We start from the raw sequence: 24,260 nt of genomic DNA on the forward strand, positions 1-24,260 counted from the left end.
GAGAGCCCTATACGGCAGCCCAAGTCCTAAGGCAACAGGTGGCCGAGGCGCCAGGGGATCTGGGGGTAGTGGTGTCCCTGACTCCGAGGGCGGGCCCTGCCTCCTCGCCACTTCCCCATTGGCCATCGGAAAAAACCGAAGCACAATTTTGGTCTGCTGTGTCCTTCCGCCGCAGAAGGTAGTTCTCCTCAAAAGGGCAACCTGCCTGTCCCGCCTCCACCGCGCTTCTCTCAGAAGGTGCGGACGCCCGGCCAGGCGGGAGAGGCGGGGCGCCGCGGGCGGCCGCGGGGATTGGGCGAGGGGCGGGGCTGCGGAGGGATTGCGGCGGCCCGCAGCTGGGATAACCTTGAGGCCCAGGAGGCGCAGCCCCGCACAGCAGCGACGCGACCTGACCGTGCAGACCTCCGTCTTTGAGACCGTTGCAGGAGCCGCAGGACGCCCGAGGTGAGCGGGGGGGAGCCTACACCATCTGTGGCCAGGGCCGACGCCTGCGTCTGCGGAACGCAGGCCCGCCCGCCCACGCGGGACCCAGGCTCCCGGCAGCGTGCATCCCAGTCCGGGTTGGGCGCGGGGGAAGCTACACTGGAGCGCAGGTCCTGAGCTTCCGAAGTCAGAGGGGCCGGCCTCCCAGCCTCTTCCCCACGCCCTCGTTCTGGTCCCTCTTCCTTCTCAATCTGGTTCCACCCTCTTATCTTGCTCCTGCCATCCTCTCCACCCTGTCCCCTCCCACTCTTCTCCGATGCTCATCCTCTTTCCAGCGTTCGCTAGTAGTTCTCGCGTCCCTCTTCTTGGCTCTGTGCCCTCCCTCTTTCGGTGCCCGCCTGGTAAGCTTCCCCTTGGGATAAGTCTGCTGCTGTGCTGCTCCCCCCTTCTGCCCCCGCATTCATCCCCGTCCACCCCCCATTCAGGTCGGCGTGCTCTTCCCGCGCCCGTGCTCGCTGCTCCCGGTCGCCCCTCCCCCTCCATTCCGGTCACGTCCGCGCCGCTGCATCCTTTCAGCATCCGGATCCTCCCCCTCCCCCTCCGGGCAGCTTCCCCTCCCCCCCCGCATTCTGGTCACGTCCGCGGACTCCCCGCTGGCCCTCGTGGTCCGGGGCGAGTCGGTAGGATGGCGGTCAGTCGCGTTCCCGGGAGATGTAGCCACGGGTTACGTAACGTTAGTCTTCCCGGTGGCGGGGCAAGAAGGGTTGGCCGCTATTCCTAACTATTTTCTGCCGCCGCAGATTCCTCTGGTTGCCGGCGAGGCCTGCAAGCGCTCGCGCGCTCCATCCCACGGTGGCGGGGTTGCACGTCCCGCAGGGGTCGCGCTGCCCCCACGTGCTCCGGGGGGCGGGGGTGGGGGAGGGGGCCGACCAACCAGGAGCGGTTTCCGAATGAAGCTGGAGCCCGACGACCACACACCCACTCGTAGTCCACAGAGCTCAGTCTAAATAGGAAAGCAAAATTTGCCAAATCAGTGCTGTGGGGAAGATGGGGCTACACAGGGTGGTCTGCACACTGGGTCTGAAGAAGCAGGAAAGCACCTAGTCTGAAGGTTACCAAAAATCCCCGGAGATGGATAGGAAAAAAATGAGCCTCATAATGAAGGTCCAGTCCTGCGTGCAGCAGGGGATATAAACAGGTGTTTGGAGGTGGTTCAGCCTCTGATCCTGTGTCCCGAGTAGACATTTGCTCCAGGCTTTCTGAAGTTACTGGTCTCCGTGTAAGTAGGGGGCATACCTGATGCAGTGAGTAGTCTCGGGTGAAATGCCCAGGAGGGCATGCGTGTGCCCTCTTTTTGTCAATGAATGAAATACAGTTACGTTGAAGGCCGCGAGATTGAGTCTTTGTCTTCCTGCTATTGCTATACACATTAGTATTAAGCTTGGGGAGGCAGGAAAGCTCTGAATACCCAGTATCCCCCTGGAAACGAATTCTCTCCGGAATCCGTCGGTGTTTACAATGTAACTAATGGAAGTTACATTGCAACTCTCCTGAGAAAAGGAGCCTGCCATCTAAAGAGAAATGCGGGCAGCCTTTGTCTTCGTCTGTAAGGGTAGAAACAAAGAAGGTACCCAAATCGATGCCTTCCGATTCTCATCCCTGATTGCTCACGTGAGACCTTACTGCATGCTGGCTTGTCGGAAGTTAGGTTTGGAGGCTTTTGCAGTAAGTTGCCACAATACTCAGGGTGTGGCTACTTTTTAGGGCACAGAAGGGAGGGCCTTGGGTCAGGATTCAAGGTACCATTGTGAGCAAACAATTTACCCTCTGGTAGCCTGAGGATGCTATAGGAAAGACGGCGAGGCTGTTCTGTGGGAAAGTGTAGTCTAAACCACCACCGGGTCTGTGGGCAAGATGACTCAGCCTTTCAACTTGGCGGCATTTGAGAGGATTCTCATCCTTGGGTGAGTAGGGAAACCTGGTTCTCCCAGATGTAGTAAGGTCTCCTATTTAGTGAGTCAAATGCTGAACTGGTGTGCATTTCCCTAAGTTAAACAATGTCTCGTCCAGGCTGAGTGTGGTGGTGAACATAACTTTAATCCCAGCGCTGGAAAGGCGGGGCCGGGCCAGGATCTCAGTGGGTTTGACACCAGCCAGGCTGTGAAACCCTGTCTCCATTGTGTGTGGGGGTGGGGTGGGGTAGGGTAACAAAATGCAGGTGACCAGGCCCTTTGTTCTAAGAGTATAAGTATGGAGTGGCTGGTCCTACTCTGTATACGTTCTTAACTGATAGGCAGCTATCCCCTCATGGAACAACCTGTATCCAGAATGGCAATTTCTGTGAACTCAATTCTGAGTTCCTCCCTAAGCCAAATTGTATGGATGCTAATCACTTTTTTTTTTTTTTTTTTAGCACACAGCTATTTTCATTTTAAACATATTGAAAATAATTGTCTAATCATAGGGAAATTTGTTTTACAAAGAGTTACTATTATTAAGAACCGTGTCGCAGCCAGTTGTCAAGGCACAAGACTCCTTTATTACTAGCACTCTGGAGACACAGGCAAGTGGCTATGAGTTCGGGCCAGCCTGGGCTGTATGTAGTTTAGGCTTGCCTAAGCTACATAGTGAAACGTCTCAAGAAAACCATGTCCCCAGTGAGTGACTTGACACACTTAATAGCCAACTCCAAACAACTCACATCTCATGGGGGTTGGATCCATCTGTGTTGCGACATGAAGGTGTTGGTCACAGGAAAGGACATCTTAGAAAGGACATCTTATTTCTTAAAACTGTTGATTTCTTAATATTGGGTAGAAGAAATGAGGAAACAGCCATGGCAGGAAGGTAGAAAAAAATGTCTCTTGCATTAAACTCATTGCTTGGGTTTTTAGTGTCTTTGCTGTAGCTTTTCTGCAGGAAGTCAAGAGGAGTTAACCCAAGAACTAAGGTGGAGATTTGAGGTAGAGGAAAATGACTCACTTGACTTTCAGTTTCTGAATCATCCCAATACCCACAGCCAAGTTAACTGGTAAACTGCAAGAATGAGTTGATGGCTGTACAATTATTACTTTTCTGGTACGAGTACTTAAGGACTGAGTCATCCTTGTAAACTTCACTGTGGTGCAGATAGGAATAAACGACAGACTGTGATGTCCATTCTTCCTGACTTGATACTTTCTTGGATCTTGCAATTTTTAGGCTCCATATGGAGTATTCAGATAGGAGTGGTGAGCCCACGTAGGAGGGGGCCTGCAAACCCTTGCTGGCTCTTAAGGCCTAATGTAACAGCTCAGCCCAGGACTGGGGATGGTCTTAGAGCCACCAAGCTGTGCAGTGTGGCCACGCCCCTGCCTAGTTTGTGCCTGTCTGCACGTAGGAGGGAGGTCTGAACTGCAGTACCTCCAGTGGCCTCTGAGACCTGTTTCCCCACTGAGGTCTGAGGAGCTCTGAGTCTCTTTCCCAAAGCTAAGTCTCTAGAGGAAGCTGCATCCCTTCCCAAACATTTTTAATTAACCCACCGGTCATATTTTGGTTTTAAACTGCTGGTGTTTCCAGCCATGAGTATAAAAGATTTTACCCCATGACATGCTCATTTTGGAGGAGTCTAAACTTTTGATTAAGAAAGTAGAGAAGGACTGGGTGTGGTGGTGCATGCTTTTAGTCTCAGCACTCAGGAGGCAGATTCAGGCAGATCTTGAGTTTGAGGACAACCCCAGGTTCTGTAGCTACACTTTCAAAAAGCAAAAAAAAGGGGAAGGATCTTGTAACATAGCACTGTTAACATAGTAACACATGCCTGTAATCCCAACATTCAAGAGGTAGAGGCGGAAGAATCTGAGGTTAACAGTCATCTTCAGCTGCTTAATGAATCCAAGGCCAGTCCAAGGTACGTGAGACCCTGTATCAAACAAAGTCAGCAACAGGATTGGGAGTCCAAAATCTAGAGAAGGGTGGGGACAAAGGAAAGTGGGAGAGTTAGAGGAGTCGGGTTGGAAGAATGGGGCTACTTATGGATTGACTTTTATTTTTGGGAAGTCTAAAAATACATTGATGCTGAGTTCTGGGTGGTAGAAATAATGGGGTTTGGGGCTCCGCTCCCCCTTGGTAGGAAAGGCAATAGTTGTAATCCTGTAAAGGTCACTGTAGGCAGGCACTCACAGTAAGTAGGTCAGTGCTCTGGGACAGCTGCTGCCTCCCCACTTTAATCCTCCCCACAGACACACGACTGGTTCAGGGCACTCCTTTAAATGCTGAGCCTGTGCCTTCAGTTGGAGGCCATTGTGCATTGTGCTTATACCTGGTTCCCTAGGTGCCTAAGCCAGGGTCCAGAGTGTGGGCATCCTTCCCAGAAAGAAACACTGGCTGCTTAAGCCTGCTAAAGAGGCACCGTGTGCCAGCAGAACAGAAACTTCTCCCAGATCACCTCCTCCTGGCTCAAACGAGTTCTCTGCTCAGCAAAGCTGAGATGGAGGCCAGGAGATCTTGGTACTGAGGACTGGAGAATTTCCTGTCCTGAAGTAGAATGGTCTTCCTGGGGGGTGGGGAGGCCCCCATAATTCCACAAGTGTTTAAATTAGGACTGTGAAGGGTAAGATTAAATAAATGAGAGCTGGTTTTTGTTTTTTTAAGCTACAGGAATTTTAACTCCAAAAGGTGGGCTCATGTTCTGAATAGCCTGGTAACACCAGACCTTTCTGATAGAGAATTTGCTGGGCTTAAAAGATAGACCTCCCTCTGGGTATGGTAGCAAATGCCTTGAATGCCAGCATTCAAGAGGCAGGGGCGGGCAGATGGATCTCTTGAGTTTTAGAGTAGCAGGGGCTATATGGTAGACGATGTCTTAAAAAATAAATAAGCCAGGCAGTGATGGTACATGCCTTTATCTGGGAGGCAGAGGCAGGCAGATCTCAGTGTTCTAGGACATCCAAGGTGACACAGAAACCCTGTCTCCATCCCCTAAGCATGTTTTTTTGGCCACAATGATTTGGTCCTACATGAAGATCTAATGGGTGACTGAGGCATGAGACTCTTGAGCATGGCCCGACAGGAGTATGAGATCTAGGAGTAAGGGTTGCATTGGGCATTTTTTGTTATTTGTTTTTATGACCTTTGCCCCTGACATGAGGGAAACATGTGAAGAGCCAGGAACTGCCTGAGATGGTAAAGGGCTGAGCTGAGCTGAGCTGAGCTGGGCCTGTGCATGCCTCAACCTGCAGCCCACACTGAAGCCTGGGCTGGTGTCTCCTTTCTCACAGAGGGGCAATGGCTCTGAGGAAGATACTGCTGCTGCAGGGGCTCAGGCTCAAGAGTAAGGCCCCTGCCCCTGAGCACGGTGTTTGCTGCTGTCGTTGGACATGCCAAGCTTCTGCTGCTGACTGGAGGTTGGCTGTGCATGTGGGTGCCTCCTGAGGAGGATGCTGGCATGGGTGGGGCCATTTGTCCTTGCAGACACTACTATGCAAGTAGCTAGCTAATAGGGCAAGCCTTTCAAAGAGGCCCACCATGCCCTAAGAAACTCAGAGAAGACCTCAGAAAGGGTACTGTATATATACTGTAGAATAGGCATTTGGTTTGAGTTGTGGGGCTCCATGGGGTCTGTGGGCTAGGAAGAAGAGCCCTGGTTGGGGATGGGGGGGGCGTTCCAGGTCAGGGAAGAGAAACAGCTCAGTTTCAGTGAGCTGGGCTCTAGATTGGCAGGGAACTTGAAACACTTGGAAGTTTGTTAAAGTCTATTTAATTGTATCAAACCATTGATTGATACATATTTCCATTTGTTACATTGTAACTGGCAAGATATTCCAGTCTGCAAACTTCAAGTTAATTCTAGATGGGTTAATGGGTTGTGTATTTGGAGGACAGTGAAAAATTTGAGATTTTACCTGCTAAGTTGCATTTCCGGGCCCTGAAGGCAGCCCTTGTCCATCAGAACATCGTTGTCACTATATAACAAAGGTGGTACTGTCAAGCCCGAGAGCAGTCTAAACAGGGAAAGAAAATTGCTGAACTCTGGCATGGTGCTGACAGGTTTGGGTCATGCAAGTTTTCCATGGATTATAATTAGTGTTTTCTTTTGGCTTTGGGGTCAATGGGTCAAGGTGTCCTTCCCAGGTCGTGAAGCTGCCCTGAGAGGCACACTTGGGACTGAGGGTATGGAGAACACACAGCTTTCATTCACTCCATTTTAGCAGAGTAATCCTGAAGGGAATAGGCTGATGTGTGGGGCTTCACTTAAGATTTATTTACACTTAATTCTTCTTAAAGCATTTCACATCAATAATTGTATTAATAAATTTATTAATACCCATTGTGCTGGGTACAGGGACACATGCCTTTAATCCCAGCATTAGAAAGGCAGAAGCAGGTGGATTTCTGAGTTGGAGTCAGTCTTGTCTATACAGCACCTGCTGCGGGTCAGGGATACTTAGTGAGACACTGTCTCAGAAAAGGATCAGGGAAGGAGTCTTCATGAATACTACCACCCAGGTGACTAGCAGATAATTTAGACATTTATCCTTTTACACCTTTTATCATGAGGGGAGGGGACCAGGTTTTTATATAAACTAGCGAATATGGTGGTGCACACCTGTAATCTCAAGTCAATAGGAATCAGTAAATTACAGGACACTTCAGGGGGTGTCGGTCATAGTGACTTACTCTTGTACTCTTAACACCTGGGAAGCTGAGGTGGGCGATAGCCCAGTGGGTGAAGGAGCTTGTTTCCCATGACCTCCCTGGTAGGAGGAAGGGAAAGCAGACTGGTCTTCTGATCTCTGCACGGTGCCCACCATGTACCCCCTAAAACTAAATAGCCACTTTGGGGTGTTGAGGGATAAAGTACCACAGGGGAGCCAGTAGGGGGTCATGGTTACCTCCAGAGTTTCATTAATCATGTCTTCTGTGTGTGTTTAACGTAGCTGAATCTCTAAGAGCAACTCCTACCTGGTTGTTGAGGTGATTCCCACCAAGAACTTCAGTTACACTCAGCTTTTACCTTAATCCTTGTACAGCTCTCCAGAGCAGACTGTACTCCGCTCTGAACGGTCTCTCCAAGTGGGGCCAAGGAGTCATCCTGAGTCAAAAAAAGAGCAGTATGTCACCGGAAGCCCTTGCCCAGAAAACCAAAGGTATGACCTGCTCATCAGTGGCCTCAGGCAGGAGTTTGCAAGGAGACACAATGTCTCAGATGGAGAGAACCACCCGGTGACTTTTCAGTAAAGTGGGTTCAGAGTCTGCCCACTCCTGCTGACTTCAAGTGAGATCTGAGCTTACTTTACACAGCAGGACTGCATAAGGGGGTAGATTGACCACAAGCCTGGTTACCAGGTGTTTGGAAGGGTCTGCACTTGGCTGTGCTGGGGGGCGGGGGGCGTCTTTTGCTCTACCACTTGGCATTTCTATAAATAGCCCTTTAGAAGAGACAGAAGGGGCTGGTGGGTTTTGATCCAGCTGCCCCTTCCCCAGGCTATCCTATGTTTTTGTTTCTCCCTCTATATTTCTATCTGAATATTTCTCACGTCTCTCAACTCAAGAGTACCTGAGGGAAAAAAGTAGGAGAGGGTCTCCCCACAATGTACCATCCATAATACTGTTCCCTCAGCGGCCACCTAAGCATGGCCGGGAGCCATGGGAGTTTGTCAGCCATGTTTGTTTCAACATGGGTAGACAGAAGCTGACTGCCTGGGGACATCCTGTGTAAGGACTTCCTAAGATCTGAGGAAGAGGGAGAACTGATCTTAACAGAGAGGCCTTAATGAGACTGAGCATGTTTAACAAACACTTCAAGGTGCTGGGGGTAAAACCCAAGTAGACCTCGAGGAGAGGTTGACTGTCTTGGAGTTAGGGATGGACAGTGTTGGCCACCGACAATAGCTCATCCCTCCTTAAAAAGTTTTCAATTCTTGCAGTGAATATAGTGGTGCACCCCTGTAAGCCTAGCACCCAGGAGGCTGGAAAAGGGGCTGCTGTGAGTTCAAGACCAGCCTGGACTACATACAATGAGAATTTGTCCCATGAAAAGTTTCCCGTTTCTGTGGTTGAAGACTTATAGGCCTCCATTTTCTTTGGATCACTTGTAGGATGCAGAGGTCTCTGGCTATTGCCAGGTCTCAGGTAGCAGAGTTTTAAATGAATATTCTTCAGGCATCCAAAAAACACATTCTGTAGAGTGAAGGTCCTTGACTGGCAGGGCAAGAGTAAGGGCAAGGAGGGGCTTGTTGTAGAACTCAGGCTGAAGACTTTAGGCTCTGGAGTTTTAGAAGTGTCTGAGAACTCGAGAAGGATGCTCAGCTTTGTTCAAGCCTCTCAACGTTTGTCGATGCAGCTCGGAGCTTCTCCAGAGTTCTGTCTCTAACCAGCTCAGTGAGCATTTAATTGTCAGTCAGTCATAAAGTTAAAGCAAAGGTCAGGGCTGCTGTTAGGATTGTGCCCTGGGTGGTTAATTACCTGGAACAGGTAGATGTCCACACCACTGAGAGTGTGCTGCTTATCAGACATGGATGGGAATCCAGATGTCGGAAATGTGGCTGGGGAAGCCAGGTCTAAGGTCAGCACTTGGGAAGATCAAGGATAGTGAACTACGTTCAAGGTCAACCTAGGTTACAGAATGAATTGCAGGCCGTCAGGGACCAGTTGTGAGGTTACAGATGACTCCTTGTGAAGTTGTAATGACTTTGGAGCTGCTTCAGAGCTCTTGTGTGCAGTCTTGTAGATGTTGCTGTTGGTTTTTGCTAAAGAATTCTGGGATTTTGCTTCCTACCCCAGAAAAACTTTTTTTTTTTTGGCCTGTCTTAGATCTTAATTCTCATGGCTAGTAGAAGCTAAAAAATGAACTTGGGCAATGAAGCCAGTGAAAACCTAGAACTCTGGAGCTAAAAAGGACTTGACATTTATCTCCCTGGTCAGCGGGGCCATTTTGGGTTTGAGTGAACATGGTAAAGAGGCCGTATGGTTCTCCTTCCAAAGCACATACTTGGAGATTTGACACCTCCTGGTAGACTTCCCAAGACACTAAAACAGGCGCCAGATATTTGTGTGCAGAAAAGATGATACTTACAACTTGTTAGAGGGTGTTTCTCATCACAACTTTTGAGGAAGTTTGTTCATGTGTATAAAGCGATGTTCTTCCTAGGGTGGGCGCGGAAGCTGTCAAAGTAAACAGTAGCTCACACTAGAATCCTGCTTGCTCTGTTCCCTGGGACTATGCATTGGATGGGAAGTTGCTTTTGTTCATCAGGGACTTTGCTGTTTGCTCACAGTCACATTGAGCCCTCCCCAATTTGAGCAGCACCCACATAAGCAGCACGTGCCAGGCCTCCGTGTAACTTGTGCACAGAGCAATCATTGAGTTAATGTGTAAGCGGGAGACAAGTGCCTCTGGCTCATTAAGCCCAGTCTAACTGCACTCTTCTCTTCTCTGGGACCCAGGACCTCAGCAACCATGCCGAAACCACACAGCGAAGCAGGGACTGCCTTCATTCAGACCCAGCAGCTCCATGCAGCCATGGCTGACACCTTCCTGGAACACATGTGCCGCTTGGACATCGATTCCGCACCCATTACGGCCCGCAACACTGGCATCATTTGTACCATTGGTGAGTGTGGCCCTCCCCTAAATGGAGGCTTTGTAACTGATTGTCTCCTGAAAAGCCTAACAGTTGCAAAGCTAATCTAGTTCTGACTGAGGCCCTGTACATGTTTCTAGGGAGTGGCCATAAAGAGTTACACTTGGTTTTCTACAGTAGATGATGCGATGTTCAGGGAGTCTTCCTTAGCGATTCTTCCTAGGAGTATTTCAGAGACCTCGGAGCTTTTTCGTATGGTCTGTGTCACCCACATCCAGTAGTGAGACATCTTGAAGGCAAAGAAAACTGCCTAAATCTTCCGTCTACCTTCCTGATTATGCGGGGCCCTGAAGACTTTGTAGAAAATGGCAGTGTTTCGCCCTCATAAAAATTAAGCAAGTTGGGTTTGGGGATTTAGCTCAGTGGAAGGATGAAGAGTTTGGTGTTGAGCAGATTGCACACATTTTCCTGAGTATCATGGTTTTCTTCCTGTGGCTTTAAATGTGTATTAACAGGCCCTGCTTCCCGATCTGTGGAGATGCTGAAGGAGATGATCAAGTCTGGGATGAATGTGGCTCGGCTCAATTTCTCCCACGGATCTCACGAGGTGGGCCTCAGCTAGACTGCTGGGACGGGGGCGTGGTGTCCGTTCACAATGCCGACCCCGGCCGATGTCAGTCTGGGTGGTGAATGGGACGGCGTCCTAACCCATCCCAGACTCCCTCCTCCCTTCCTGCCACCTTCATTGGCCTAGACAAACAAGGTCTTCCTTGTCGAGGACCCGTCTCCCCCTTAACCTTCTCACGGAAGGCAGGAAGGGTTTAGCTGGAAACCCCTCTGGGCCATCATGGGTCTTGGCTCTGCAGTTGGCACCCATGCCTCAGGGTTTCAACAGTGGCTCCTGTGGGTCTGGTGACCAAAAAGTCACACAGAAGATTGATTCTGACTTAGTTCAGTTCCGATATGGTTGGGGAGGTCCAGAGGGGTTTCCGCTTAAGACTGAGTCTAATGCCCAGGCTACAACAGGTCACATCCCCGTCGGCACTGTCTTCCCAGCATCGGTGCCCTTCGTGGGAGTGAGGTAGGAATGCATTGGAGCTGGGGCTCTTCATTAGATGTTCTCTCTTATGGACAGGCCATATGCAGGAGGCTGCCGGTGCTCAAGTTCGAACAACCCTTTCTAGCACTTGGGCAGATGAGGCATCTGAAGAGCTATCTTTGGTTTTTCGGTTTTTTGGTTTTTTTTTTTTTTGAGCTGAGGACCGAACCCAGGCCCCTGTGCTTACTAGACAAGCACTCTACCACTGAGCTAAATCCCCAACCCCTTGAATACTTTCAAACATGACTGGATTTCCTACTGGCATTGATTGGGGAGGGAGACAGTCTTCCCCTGCCTCTTGGTTCAGAGTGAAAGTATTGCCCTGTGCTGTTTCCCCTCTGACCTTTGGAAGTTGTTTGAACTAAAAATAGATGTGCAGGAGTAGTCCAAGAATTGAACCCCTCCTTCCCAGAACATGAGACTCTTCACCATAGATTCCTGAATATTTATTCCATAAATAGCCTGGTGGAGGCTAGCCCCCAAATGTCATGGGGCCTAGGATAGTCCAGTGGGCATCCAAGCAGTAGATGACAGACACATCCTCGCTTGGTGTGATGATACAGAATCTGAGGCAGAATTGTGAGTTCAAAGCCAGGTTGGGATACATGGCAGGTTGGAAGCTAATTTCAGGAACATAACAGAGATCCTCCTGCAAACCAAAAACCAAGGTGGTTGCTTTCCAAGCTCTGCAACCAGGAGTAACACGGGTGAGCCGAACTCAGAGGCAGAATTAGATCCACTTGCCGTGGTCCTTGCAAGCAGAGTCTCTGGACTCTGGTTTGCAGGACAGGCAAAAATAAATTTGGGGACATGACCTTTAGGCTTTTCATTGGCTCTTGAATCCAGTAAAATAATACCATGCAGCTCTAAGATGGCAGTGGCCAGTGAGATCCAGACCTGCTGGGAAGGGGCCAGCTCCAACTTGACTTTTTAAACTGTAAGAGGCATTTGGAGATTATCTGTACTTTGAATCTTATTCCTAGATTGGGCTTGGGCTTTATTTATTTATTGCCCTTGTGATTTTATTTTTAGGTTTTTAGACTGAGATGGGGATAACTCCAGAAGGTTTGGGGAGTTCATCTGAAGTCATTCTGTGATGCAAACAGTTTGGCCAAGTTGTCAGGTCTCTTATCTCATGCCTTCCTTCGATAAGGAGCGGGGTGCGTTTTTGCTGGTCCTGGAGACACTGGACTTGGAACCCTCCCTCTGACGGGAACATCTGCTGGCTGCATCTGCTCCTTTGAAAGCTTTGGCAGTCTCTTGCTGTTCACGTGGGCAGGATGTGTCATTTCTTACTGAACAGGCAGTGCTGTACCCCCACACTGACTTTTAAATGACCTAAATTTAGAGCCTCTACAAGGGTGACACTGATGGGTACCAGTCTGCACCATTTGGTAAAGAGCCAGCAGAACCATAGCTGTGACGGTGGAAGACACGATCCACCTCCCAGAAGTGTACCAAGGGCTAGCCATACAGAGAATTTCAATGGTAGACTACCCAGGGTTCTAATTATTAAGATTATAATGCAGTTTTATATACATGAAGCCAAAATACGTATTTGTGTAGGACGCTTGTGAATGGGCCGAGATGTGTAACTCAGCAAGACCAAATCCCTGGGTTTAATCTCACTCATACTTAAATTTGTTAGGCCAGGGGAAGAGATTTTAAGTCTTATAAAGTAGAAATTAGACAGCCATAATTCTTCAATGGAAATTAAGGGCAAAATCTAAGGGCCTCTCTAAAACAAACCATGGCAGTCCGCTGACTTACTAGAGATTCAGCTTTCAGGCACCTTTGGTCCTTGCAGGTGCAGGACTGTTCCAGCCCTCCTCCTGTCTCCTGGAGATAACTAACAGGCTTGCGAGTGTCCTTCCAGCGCAGTGGTCAAAGGACAATGCATAAACTGATGAATTAATGGCCCGTTATCAGTGATGTCACACGGATCTGCACTATCTACAACTTCTGCTGGTGTCTTGGCTGAGTCCACAGTTGAGAGGACTATTTATTATAGCAAAGGGCAGTTCTGTCAGAGACGGGCCACTTGTCACCTTCGCTCTTCCCCGTCTAATCAGATCTGAGAAAGTGATTGGGAAAGGAAGTGTCTGCCTGAGTGAGCAATGAGCCATTTAGCTTGGGCCATTTGGTGACCTAGGTCAACAACTTTGAGTTTGAATTGAGGTTGGGATCGATTGTGAAAACAGGCTGACACAGACTGCCAGGCAGACTTCAGACACAAATTCTGGGTCCTTTACCTGCCCTACTTGTTAGCCGCCTTTGAGTTGTAGGCACACTAGAGCAACTGAGGCCACGCATAGCTGCTTTACTTGTAGGGCGGGTTCAGTGGATTTTAGTGGTAGAGTTCTGGAATGTTCTAAGATTTGCTATTGGAGATGATTCTATGGAAAATGGGAGACCTGTCATTTAGAGGAAAGAATGGATTTGGTAAGATGAGGGGATAGGATGGGGATTAGAATTTAGACACACCTTTCTTCCGTAAGTGATCAATCAACTTTGGCTCCCAGTTAGGAAAAGGAACTAAAGTCACGTGTGGTGGGGGCACCTGTCAATCAGTCTTCTTTCTCCATCCAGTACCACGCAGAGACCATCAAGAATGTGCGTGCGGCCACAGAGAGCTTTGCTTCTGACCCTATTCTCTACCGGCCTGTTGCCGTGGCTCTGGACACAAAAGGACCTGAGATCCGTACCGGGCTCATCAAAGGTGTAAGTATCTTAGGAAGCTAGGAGCGCTCTAAGAGCAGGCAACCCTCCCTCTGGTCATCTTCTCTAGTTTCTGTCAGTCTTTAAGTACGTATTTTAGAGTTTAGGCCTACAAATGATAGGGCCTTTGGGTGTGGGTGTTCTGTATGGCTGTGGACCACATGCATACGGTATACTGCAGGCCAAAAATATATATCCCCTGGAACTGGAGTTAGATGATTGTGAGACACCCTGAGAATTGAACCTGGGTCTTTACATGGACAGTGCGTGCTCTTCACCACTGCACCAGCTCTCCAGCCCCCAAGTGAGAATATTTTATTCATTGATGTTTTCATCTGCAGAGCTAAGAAGTACTGTGTGTGGGGTCATTCAGACAGGGTTACTCTGGTTTAGATGCCTGTCCTAGATGTTGCTCTGTAGATGAGGCTGTTCTCAAACTCACAGAGATCCGCCTGGCTCTGCCTCCCGAGTGCTGGGATTAAAGGTGTGTGCCACTGCTGCCCGGCTTTACTGTGTTTTTTTAAAAGCCTAAAGTGTCACTGATAAACGGGGTTTTATCTCCCCATTTCCTCACAATATACAAAGACAGACTAAGAATTTATTCCCAGGAGGAGGGTGTCTTGGTACTTTGAGCCAGGCTTTGAGCATCAGGGGTGCTGGCCCCTGCAGTGCACACACTGCATGCTGTCTTAAATCTCCAGAGCGGTACTGCAGAAGTGGAGCTGAAGAAGGGAGCCACCCTGAAGATCACCCTGGACAATGCCTACATGGACAAGTGTGACGAGAACATCCTGTGGCTGGACTACAAGAACATCTGTAAGGTGGTGGAAGTGGGCAGCAAGGTCTACGTGGACGACGGGCTCATTTCACTGCTGGTGAAGGAGAAAGGTATGCATGGTCTGTGGCCAGTTCCCATCTCCAGAGCTCTGAAATTAAATGTGTCCTAGCTCCTTTGCTAAAGTATTTGCCGTGTGTGTGTGTGTGTGTGTGTGTGTGTGTGTGTGTGTGTGTGTGAAGGCCTAGGTTCAGTCCCCTGAGGATCAGAAGTTTAAGGTTGTTCTTAGTCTGCATCCCTGTTCTGTCTGAACCACTGCCTCAAAAAAACCATAAACCCCACAAAGGCCCAGGTGGGTGGTTCATGCCTTTAACATTTGGTAATAGCACTTGGGAGTTGATGGGTTTGGTATCTCTCAATATGGCATGTATAATACACCTATGTGCCTTTGAATGCTAGATAAAATTTACATGTTCTAAACAGTTCGTGGAAGTTTATTTAAATGGTTTATGTATTCTTTGTTACATTTGTTTTTAAGAGGTTTCATGCAGCCTAGGGTGGGCTTTATGTAACTGAGGCTGGTCTTGAGCTCCTGATTTACCATGCCTGTCTATTTATTTGGGGACAAGATCTCAACTTTGTAGCCCTGGATGGCTTGGAATTCACTGTATAGACCATGTTAGTCTTGAACTCAGAGGTCTATCTGCATCTACCTTGAGTGCTGCGGTAAAGTGCCTGGCTACCATAGCCGGGCGGTGCTGGCACATGCCTTCCAATCCCAGCACTTGGGAGGCAGAGCCAGGTGGTTTCTCTGAGTTCGAGGCCAGCCTGGTCTACAGAGAAAGATCCAGGACAGGCACCAGAACTGCACAGAGAAACCCTGTCTCAAAAACTTAAAAAAAAAAAGAGAGAGAGAGAGAGAGAAAGAAAGAAAGAAAAAGGAAAGAAAACAAAACAACCTGTGCTACCACACCCAAAACTCAGATTTCTCAGCAACCTGTGAGTGGGTATTTACAGGTGAGGAAACTGACTTAAGGAGTAGGTTGCCTGGCCTGAGGTGTGGGAGTCTTGCTTGATCGTGGCTCTAGTGTCCTCGGTGTGAAGTAGCATGTAATTCACAGAACTCAGAAGGGACAGGGGACCCTGCTGCTGGCCGCCTGTTCCATGAGATAGACCCTCAATCACTGATCCTCCATCCCTACCTTTGACACAGGTGCTGACTTCCTGGTGACGGAGGTGGAGAACGGTGGCTCCTTGGGCAGCAAGAAGGGGGTGAACCTCCCGGGGGCTGCTGTGGATCTCCCTGCTGTGTCAGAGAAGGACGTCCAGGACCTGAAGTTTGGAGTGGAGCAAGATGTAGACATGGTGTTTGCGTCTTTCATCCGCAAGGCAGCTGATGTGCATGAAGTTAGGAAGGTCCTGGGAGAGAAGGGCAAGAACATCAAGATTATCAGCAAGATCGAGAACCATGAAGGCGTCCGCAGGTGAGTCCTGCATCCCTTTGCATAGCCCAGCCCTCTGTGTGTGTGGGGGGGGGGATGTCCTGGGTACCTGTCAGAGTCAGATCGTCTCAGGGCCTGGTCTCTGTGCTGAAGCTTATAGTTTGGTGGTCTTCATTTAGAACACATAATTGCTGATGAAGAGTGGTCCGTTAGCTTCCCATAGGAAAGAAAGCACATGAGGCTTTAGTAAGTTGGTGTTCATAAGGATGAGGCAAAATAGGGTGACTGATTTGACTATCTTGATAAGCCATAGGAGCTGGTGGAACTGTGGGAGGCTGGGGGCGGGCCCTCAAAGGGCAGCACTCAGGTCTTAGCTAAATGAAGCCATGGGCCTTTGTGGGAACACCCACTGGCTCAGGCTCTTTGTTGGAAGTTCTGATTAGAGAAGAGCTGTACTAGGGTGTAAGATCCAGGCGGAAGAGAAGTGAGTCCATGTGACTAAACCTCATTCCCCTCCCTTTCTTCTGCTCAATGAAGTATTTGTAGTGGTGTTGAAGAAGCCCAGTGGGCAAGATTGTTAGCCTAGTCTCTGGGTCAAGGTTGCCTGGATGCCTGAGGGCGTGGCCCTGGTGGGACATTCCAAGTCAGGGACCTCAGGAAAGCTTCTGTCCTCCCTTTGTGTTTCCTGCTTCCTTTTCTTTATTATCTTGCTCTTCTGCATCAGGTTTGATGAGATTTTGGAGGCCAGTGATGGGATCATGGTGGCTCGGGGTGACCTCGGCATTGAGATTCCTGCAGAGAAGGTCTTCCTGGCTCAGAAGATGATGATTGGCCGATGCAACCGAGCAGGGAAGCCTGTCATCTGCGCCACACAGGTATGTGTCGCATCCTTCCTTGTACTCTGCTTAGGAGACCTGGGCCTTGTTCCCTGGTCCCTGTTCTCCAGACATGTGCACCTATACACTATCCAGGGAGTCATCTTGGCAATTACTTATCACTGAACGTGTCACCTTACCGGATGCCCTTGTCTGTCCCCTCACAGATGCTGGAGAGCATGATCAAGAAACCCCGCCCCACACGTGCCGAGGGCAGTGATGTGGCCAATGCAGTTCTAGATGGAGCAGACTGCATCATGCTGTCAGGAGAAACAGCCAAAGGGGACTACCCTCTGGAGGCTGTTCGCATGCAGCACCTGGTAAGTCCTTACACCTGGGGTAGAAGCAAGCTCTGCTGCAGAGGCTTCTGCATCCTCTCCCGTGGTCTCTTGCTTTCTCCATGACACAGCAACAAGAGTGAGATGGGATGTGGGAGCTTCTTGATTTGTTTTCCTGTTGTACATTCACTGCCTCTACCCCACCACCAACCCTCTTTCTCCTGCTCTGGAAGATGCCGATTTCATTACATAGGGCCACATCTGTCAAGAGATCTAAGCCCTAGGATGCAATCAAAGGATGCCTTGGGCCTCCTCCTGGACGGTTCAAAGGGCCTGGTACCTGTGCTAAAGAAGTCAAGAGTTTGTTCCCAGCTGGGCTCTTGGTTTGGTTTCCAACTTGATCCCTGCTAGTCCCGTGGACAGACGCTTCTCTGCTGCAGGCTGTACCCGCACTGAGCTGTTCTGAGCTGGCCTTGCATGGTGCCTATGTCCCGGGACTGCCTCCCCTTCCGTGCCAGACCCAAAGCAGGGCTATAAATAGAGCTGCGCATGGAGGGAAGGCTGCTGAACTCCACAGGCTCTGGACTAGGAATTTGGAGGAAGTGTGAAGACTTCTGGAGTATGTTAAGACTTTGGTCAGATACAGTGAAGTCCGGCATTCAGAAGATAAGGCAGGAAGGTAGCTAAGAGTTTGAACTGAATCATCTCCTTCTGCTGACTGCGTCTCAAGGGTGGAGACCCAGGTCCTCGGCCCTATGTTCTGCCCTGGACCTTCTGAAGAGTCAGTTCTCGGGCTGCTTACTTTTGCCTATTGGGAAGTAACTTTTGAGCGTTTCTGTTCCATTTTCATCCAGCAAAGGACCCCTGTCCTTTTTGTGGCCTGAGTTTCCACCAGTTCCCAGATTTAAGACACTGAAAAAAGAAGGAACAGCCGCACTGATTAGCCAGCCATCTTGCCTTTTTTTCTCCCCTGCATATTTGTGTGATTATTGAGTTTGTGCAGATTCCAAGGTGAAGTGAATTCTTGACTCTGACCTTTTCCATAGTTTATTGTCTGTGCCTATATTGGAACTGACAGACCAGCCCTGTCCTGGTTGTTGTATATAGCTTGGACATCGTGGCTCATCACCTGCTTGTGTGATGCAGTTACTGTTAGGATTGGTATTGTGGGGTCACATAACTGCCCATGGCAGGAAGGTGCTTGTCCTCCTGAAAACCATGTGCCTTTGATCACCTCCACAGTCGCTGCCTTCCTGGTTTTACACCACATACCCCCTTCCTAGCCTACCTGCTTAGTTGTGTGATCTGCCCACAGGGGTCAGGACAAGTTGAGGTTGGCATTGACCAGGTATTTAGTATAATAGCTGTGGGTAAGCTATGTGACCTCAGGACCTTGCCCTAAGATGGGTTGGATGAGATATTAATTATAGCCTTGGCATTAAACATTTATTGCCATCATTAAATGTTAGATAAGCCTCTGAACATGTTGATGTAATCTTCATGGCCTCAATTTGTAAACGAGAATCACATGACGTGGTAAAATGTGGCTTCCAGCACAGGTTTGCTGTCCATTTGCTGCGTCATGCTGCAGCCACAGGTGTGGACAGGTCTCCACTAGAGTCAGGCTTAGTTCTGATTGATGTCCATGTCCTTTCTTCCATGCTCTTCCTGGTCTTTCCTATGAACAGACTCTAGAACCTCGAGGCTGGGGGTTGCATGGTGCTGCTCAGAAGATGAGTCACAGAGTGGGTTAGACTGGCTGCCCCTTCATGGGGTGCAAAGCCTCTCACTCTCCCGTCGGTTAACACTGAACAGCCTCTCCCCTCCTGTGTCTGCTGTTCCCGCCTGTGTCTAACTGATGCAGTTCCTGACTCGTAATTAAGAGCTAGGTGTCCCAGCTACGGCTGTCCTTCCTGCTGCATGCATTCCATTCTTCACCAAAAGAATGCTTTCCGCTTATGAATCTGCTTCCATCAAATCAATGTGATGATTTGCTGTTTCCTTCTCATCCCTCCCCATACTAAGATGCTGATGGTTTTAATTCTCTGGAACTTTAACATTTCCTTTCTAATGCCTGGTCTTACCTGAACAGGTAGTCTGTAATATAACACACTTGCTATCTTGCAACGGTTTTAATGATTAAGTTTTAATCAGTTTCTTGAGGGACGTGCCCGCATGCTTTCACAGGCATGGGCCTCTTCACATGGCTGTTCAGTGTACTGCTCTTCAGTGAGCCAGAGTTTCCACTGTTACGTTTAGAACTGGTACACTGTGCAGCTTTGGCTCTTTTGACCCTTGACCCCAGCTTCCAGAGCTGCCCCAATGTTTCCACTGTAAACACTGGGCAAACCCTCCTGTGTCTGTGTAAACTAGGCTGGAAGCCCTGCTGTAGTCAGACAGCCATGTGAAGAGGGAAGGGCCTATTCCTTCCTGTAAGCAGTATCAGGAGGCAGTGTGGTCAGATGGAAGTGGTGTGGCCTCCACCTTGGCATCTTTCCATGTCAAGGTCCTAGGACCTAAGAACACTTTGTCCTTTTCTTAGCTTCAATCAAAAGAAAAAGCAATCTTCTAACCCAGATCGATGGTACATGCCCACTATCCTGGCACTGGAAGGCTGAGCTTGGCAAAGAATGATTTCAAGGCCAGCTGTGTCAAGTTTAAGGCCAGTAAGGGCCATGGAGTAAGATCTTACCCTAAAAACTCAAATGGGGATAGGGGGGGATAAAAAAAGAAAGGATACAATCCCAAGGGGGTAAATAAAATCCTGTTTCCAGAATGGAAGACTTTTCAAAAGTGCACAGTGGAAATCACTCCATGGGCTTCGACCACCCTGCCTCTGTATCTGCCCCAAGGACAAATGTAACTACCCTCCTCTCTGATTAACTCCCTCTGTCTTTCCATGTGTTGTCTCCTGTTTTTTCCTCCTTCGTCCCTCTTCCTTATCCCTCCTACCCTAACCCTTACAGATAGCTCGGGAGGCTGAGGCAGCCATGTTCCACCGTCTGCTGTTTGAAGAACTTGTGCGAGCCTCCAGTCACTCCACAGACCTCATGGAGGCCATGGCCATGGGCAGCGTGGAGGCTTCTTATAAATGTTTAGCGGCAGCTTTGATAGTTCTGACGGAGTCTGGCAGGTAGGGCCCTGAGGGCAGGTGTTGCTTTAGGATAACCACTTCTCACTCCGGCCGCTTCAGGAAAAGGCAGCTAGGCCAGCCTAGTGCCTGAGCGTGGGCACACAGCCTCTCTGCTTCAGGAAGGCAGCCAAGGAGGTCATGATAGGGCAGGACCAAAGGATTTCCTCATGGGCACAGTGGAAGTCACAGACACCGGTGCAGGATGGTGGTTCCTATGGAGCTTGTGTCTTGCTCAGTTCAGAACATGAAGTGAGTCTGCTCCTCCTGGCACTTTTGTGCCCAGGGACATTTTCCTTCCCGGTTGTCTATGACTCCTCCCCCCTCTCCATTTGTGACAAAGCTCTGACAAAGCCCTGTCCCCCCTCCCTTCGTCCCTCTGGACGGATGTTGCTCCCCTAGATTGCCCGAGAGGCAGAGGCCGCCATCTACCACTTGCAGTTATTCGAGGAACTCCGCCGTCTGGCACCTATTACCAACGACCCCACAGAAGCTGCCGCCGTGGGTGCCGTGGAGGCCTCTTTCAAGTGCTGCAGTGGGGCTATAATCGTGCTCACCAAGTCTGGCAGGTAGGAGGCGGCAGTGGCTCCCTGGGGATGCCCTGCTCAATTGGCACCCCTCCTTGGGAATCCCGAGAGTGTCTTTGGGCCAAATTTGGCTGCCACCAAGACTCCAGGCAGCACTCACAGGTATACCAAACCCATTTGGCCCCAATACAACAAGTTCACAGCCTGCCTCACAATGAGTTGGAAGCAGATACCAGTTTTGCTTAGTTTACTTACCATGTGGTCTTTAAAAATCCCGTTTGGAGGGCTGGTGAGGTGACTCAGTTGTTAAATTGCTTGCTCTGCAAGCCTGACCTGGTTTGGTCCCCAGGACCCATGAGGAGGAGCAAACTGACTCCTGATCTCACATGCGTGCCGGCAGATACAAACACTAATAGTGATAAGCATTTTAAAATCCCACTTGGAGGGTTTGGAGATAATGTCTCAGTGAGTAAGTATTTGTTGCACAAACATGAAGACCTGAATTTGGATCTGGCACCTCTGGTAAAAATGTTAGCCGGGGCGGTGGTGGCGCACGCCTTTAATCCCAGCACTCGGGAGGCAGAGCCAGGCGGATCTCTGTGAGTTCAAGGCCATCCTGGTCTACAGAGTGAGTTCCAGGGCCTTTGAGGGCACTGGATGCTCTTCCAGAGGCCCAGCACCTACGTGGTAGCTCACGACTATCTAACTAGTCCCGGAGGAATCTGTGCCCTCCTGTAAACATGTAAAGGTATTGCATGTATGTGGTGCACTGATGCACGTATGGGCAAAATCCCGTTCCACGTAAGTGAAAAGGGAAATAAATGGTGGGGAGTGGTAGAAGATACCAGTGTCAACTGCTGGCTGTATGCACAGGCACACAGGCATGCACATCTGTGTGCACCACACACTCCACAGTGAATAGTGAAATACCCAGGTGTGATCCCATGCCTGTAAATCAGGCAGAGTATAACCTTAACCTGGGCTAAGGCTGTGCACATGGACTGAGTGCACAAGGCCAGGAGCTCCAGATAAAAGATATGTGGTAATCTTGTACCCCAGCTCCACACCTTGGCTATTAGCAGTAGACCTCTGGAACTTCACTTAAGAGTTCCTGATTCCAGTAGCTCCCTCCTTCCAAGCCTGGGGGTGCAGGCCAGCAGGAAGACACCTGCTAGAAGCAGACACTATCATTTGTCGTAGGTTGTTTAAGGAGGGGTCCCTAGAAGGATCTAGATGGGCCAAGCATTCCTATACCATGCCTGGTTACCACCCAGATTTTTTTTTAAACACCAAGTGTGTTTGGGCCTCTAGAGTTCAGTTGCTGAGACTGCCATGGACACAGCATGGTGCTGCAGTCTTAATGCTGTTGGCTCCCAGGGTCTGGTCACACTGCTGCTGCTGTTTGCAGAGACCAGAAGTCCAGAGCTGGGCCTGTGCAGCTGTGGGTGCTGGTTGAGATGGAAGGGTTCACAGTATGTCTGGGAGAGATTCTAGCCATGGTCCTGTGGGGCTACCTATACTGTCAGTTTAGAAAGGACAGGAGACAGGATGGAGGGGCTGGCCAGTCCTTGGAACAGAATAAGCTCTCAGTGGGCAAGGCCTGTGGCTCAGAGTTGATATTAGAGTGAGCTATACTGAAGGTGATTCCTGTCTATCGGGTCTTGTGACATGTGTTTAATGCTCTGTCTATCCAACTCTTCCCCGTGTCAGGAGTGCTCACCAGGTGGCCAGGTACCGCCCACGTGCTCCCATCATCGCCGTGACGCGCAATCCCCAGACAGCCCGCCAGGCTCATCTGTACCGAGGCATCTTTCCTGTGCTGTGTAAGGATGCGGTACTGGATGCCTGGGCTGAGGATGTAGACCTCCGTGTGAATTTGGCCATGAACGTTGGTATGTAACTGGAAGCAAGAAGATGGGGTGCTGAGGGCAATGGCTTTTCTGGGGGTCCCAAAACTTCTCCTCTGAAGGGCAGAGCCCTTCCGTCCTTACCCTCCCAGATTAGGGCCCAAAATTAATTGCCTCTACTCAATACTCAAGACTGCCTGGAGCTACTATACTGTGTGTAGGGCACACAGATTACTACATACTGCTGCTGTGGCCTTCATTCCTGTAAAAGGGTGGATATCCAGGGGCAAGAGAAGGCAGCTGGTTCTGACCTTGGGCAAGGCTGGCCACACTGGAGTATAAACTGATCTCCAAAGGTCCCTGCAGTCTGAGCTCAGCCCTTGTTTAGGCTAGGAGGCTTGCACCACCTTGTGGTAGGAAGAATTGGTTGGGCAGCCTGGTCCCCTACCAAGGTTGGGATTGTAGGTACTCTTTGGAGAGTTTGCCCTGGAATATACCTACCTGGTGTGTGTCTGGGCTAGGAGGAAAGCACCACCTTGTGGTAGGAGAGAGTAATGGTTGTTCATTTAGGACTGGGTGGGACTTTGGGGCAATTACCCCACCTTACCTCTACTCACCAATCTTTCTGCTCTTTCAGGCAAGGCCCGAGGCTTCTTCAAGAAGGGAGATGTGGTCATTGTGCTGACCGGGTGGCGCCCTGGCTCCGGTTTCACCAACACCATGCGTGTAGTGCCTGTGCCTTGATGGCCCTCTGGAGCCCCTCTTCTAACCCCTTTCCCATCCCCTCCCCCAATCCATCCATTAGGCCAGCAACGCTTGTAGTGCTCACTCTGGGCCATAGTGTGGCGCTGGTGGTCTGGGACACCCGGAAAAATTATTGCCTCTCTGAACCGAGGACTAAAGCCCAGCTGTCTATCATACAGCCAGGGGTGCAGGAGGAATGCAGAACTGGAAACCCTCTGGCTTTATCACAAAAGGGCAGCGACATTTCTGTGTACTTTGCTCCTGTAGAAATTGCCCAGAGAATTCCCAGCCCTGGCCTGGAGTCAGGAGACCGCAAGAGTAGGGGCTTAGGGTACTGGGCCCAGGTTCCTGTGTAGATAACCTTTGGCCCTGGCCCTGACTTGCTTCCCCAACAGCTTTGGCCTCCCCTGTTCCTCCTTGTGCGCGCCTCAGCTGTTACTGCAGACACACACTCCACTCTCCACCTTCCATTCTGCTGCAGCATCTCCAGGCCTGTTGCTATAGTGCCCACCTGAATGTCAATAAACAGCAGCTGAAGCACCTGTGTCCTGTTCTTTTCTGCTGGGGAGTGGTTGAGCCCTGCCCTCTGAGCAGGTGAAAATGACAGCGGCCTTGGGCCCAGCCTTGGGTGCTATGGTCCCACCAGATCACCTGCAAAAGCTGCAGCTGAATGCTATATATGTAACGAGTATATAAATGGCCTCCTCCAGCACCAAGGCTAAGTGTGTTGGAAAGCCCATTGTTCTGTTCACGACAAAGATGGGAAAGAACGGGTACAATTCCAATTACTACCTATTATGGTGGGTAAACTCGGAGTTAGCTGCCCCTTGTGCTGGTGG

The 24,260-nt window shown here is 49.8% G+C and overlaps 1 protein-coding gene across 5 annotated transcripts; it reads left to right on the forward strand.

Moving 5' to 3' along the window:
* The first annotated feature begins 186 nt into the window (after positions 1 to 186).
* Positions 187 to 23,963, forward strand: Pkm (pyruvate kinase M1/2). 5 transcript variants are annotated; one of them, XM_036192153.1, is made up of 12 exons: positions 2,203 to 2,387; positions 7,434 to 7,550; positions 9,850 to 10,016; positions 10,502 to 10,593; positions 13,675 to 13,806; positions 14,505 to 14,691; positions 15,792 to 16,062; positions 16,745 to 16,895; positions 17,063 to 17,215; positions 20,140 to 20,306; positions 22,541 to 22,722; positions 23,315 to 23,963. In XM_036192153.1, exons 1-12 carry the CDS (start codon positions 2,338 to 2,340, stop codon positions 23,419 to 23,421), a joined length of 1,776 nt encoding a protein of 591 aa, XP_036048046.1. In that variant the 5' UTR covers positions 2,203 to 2,337; the 3' UTR covers positions 23,422 to 23,963. The 5 variants fall into 5 exon arrangements, with proteins under 5 accessions (XP_036048049.1, XP_036048048.1, XP_036048046.1 ...); XM_036192154.1 differs by lacking the exon at positions 20,140 to 20,306 and adding an exon at positions 20,706 to 20,872 and having other exon boundaries at positions 2,323 to 2,387; XM_036192156.1 differs by lacking the exons at positions 2,203 to 2,387; positions 7,434 to 7,550 and adding an exon at positions 187 to 444.
* The last annotated feature ends 297 nt before the right edge of the window (positions 23,964 to 24,260 follow it).

This window comes from Onychomys torridus, chromosome 7 (assembly GCF_903995425.1).
Source record: "Onychomys torridus chromosome 7, mOncTor1.1, whole genome shotgun sequence".
NCBI lineage: Eukaryota > Metazoa > Chordata > Mammalia > Rodentia > Cricetidae > Onychomys > Onychomys torridus.

Bases quoted from the DNA above. Each gene is read 5' to 3' on its own strand.
- Pkm (XM_036192153.1), top strand. From the start codon at position 2,338: ATGACTCAGCCTTTCAACTTGGCGGCATTTGAGAGGATTCTCATCCTT. The intron at 7,551-9,849 runs GTATGACCTGCT...TCTGGGACCCAG, and splicing joins CCTTGCCCAGAAAACCAAAG to GACCTCAGCAACCATGCCGA. The intron at 20,307-22,540 runs GTAGGGCCCTGA...TCCCCGTGTCAG, and splicing joins GTTCTGACGGAGTCTGGCAG to GAGTGCTCACCAGGTGGCCA.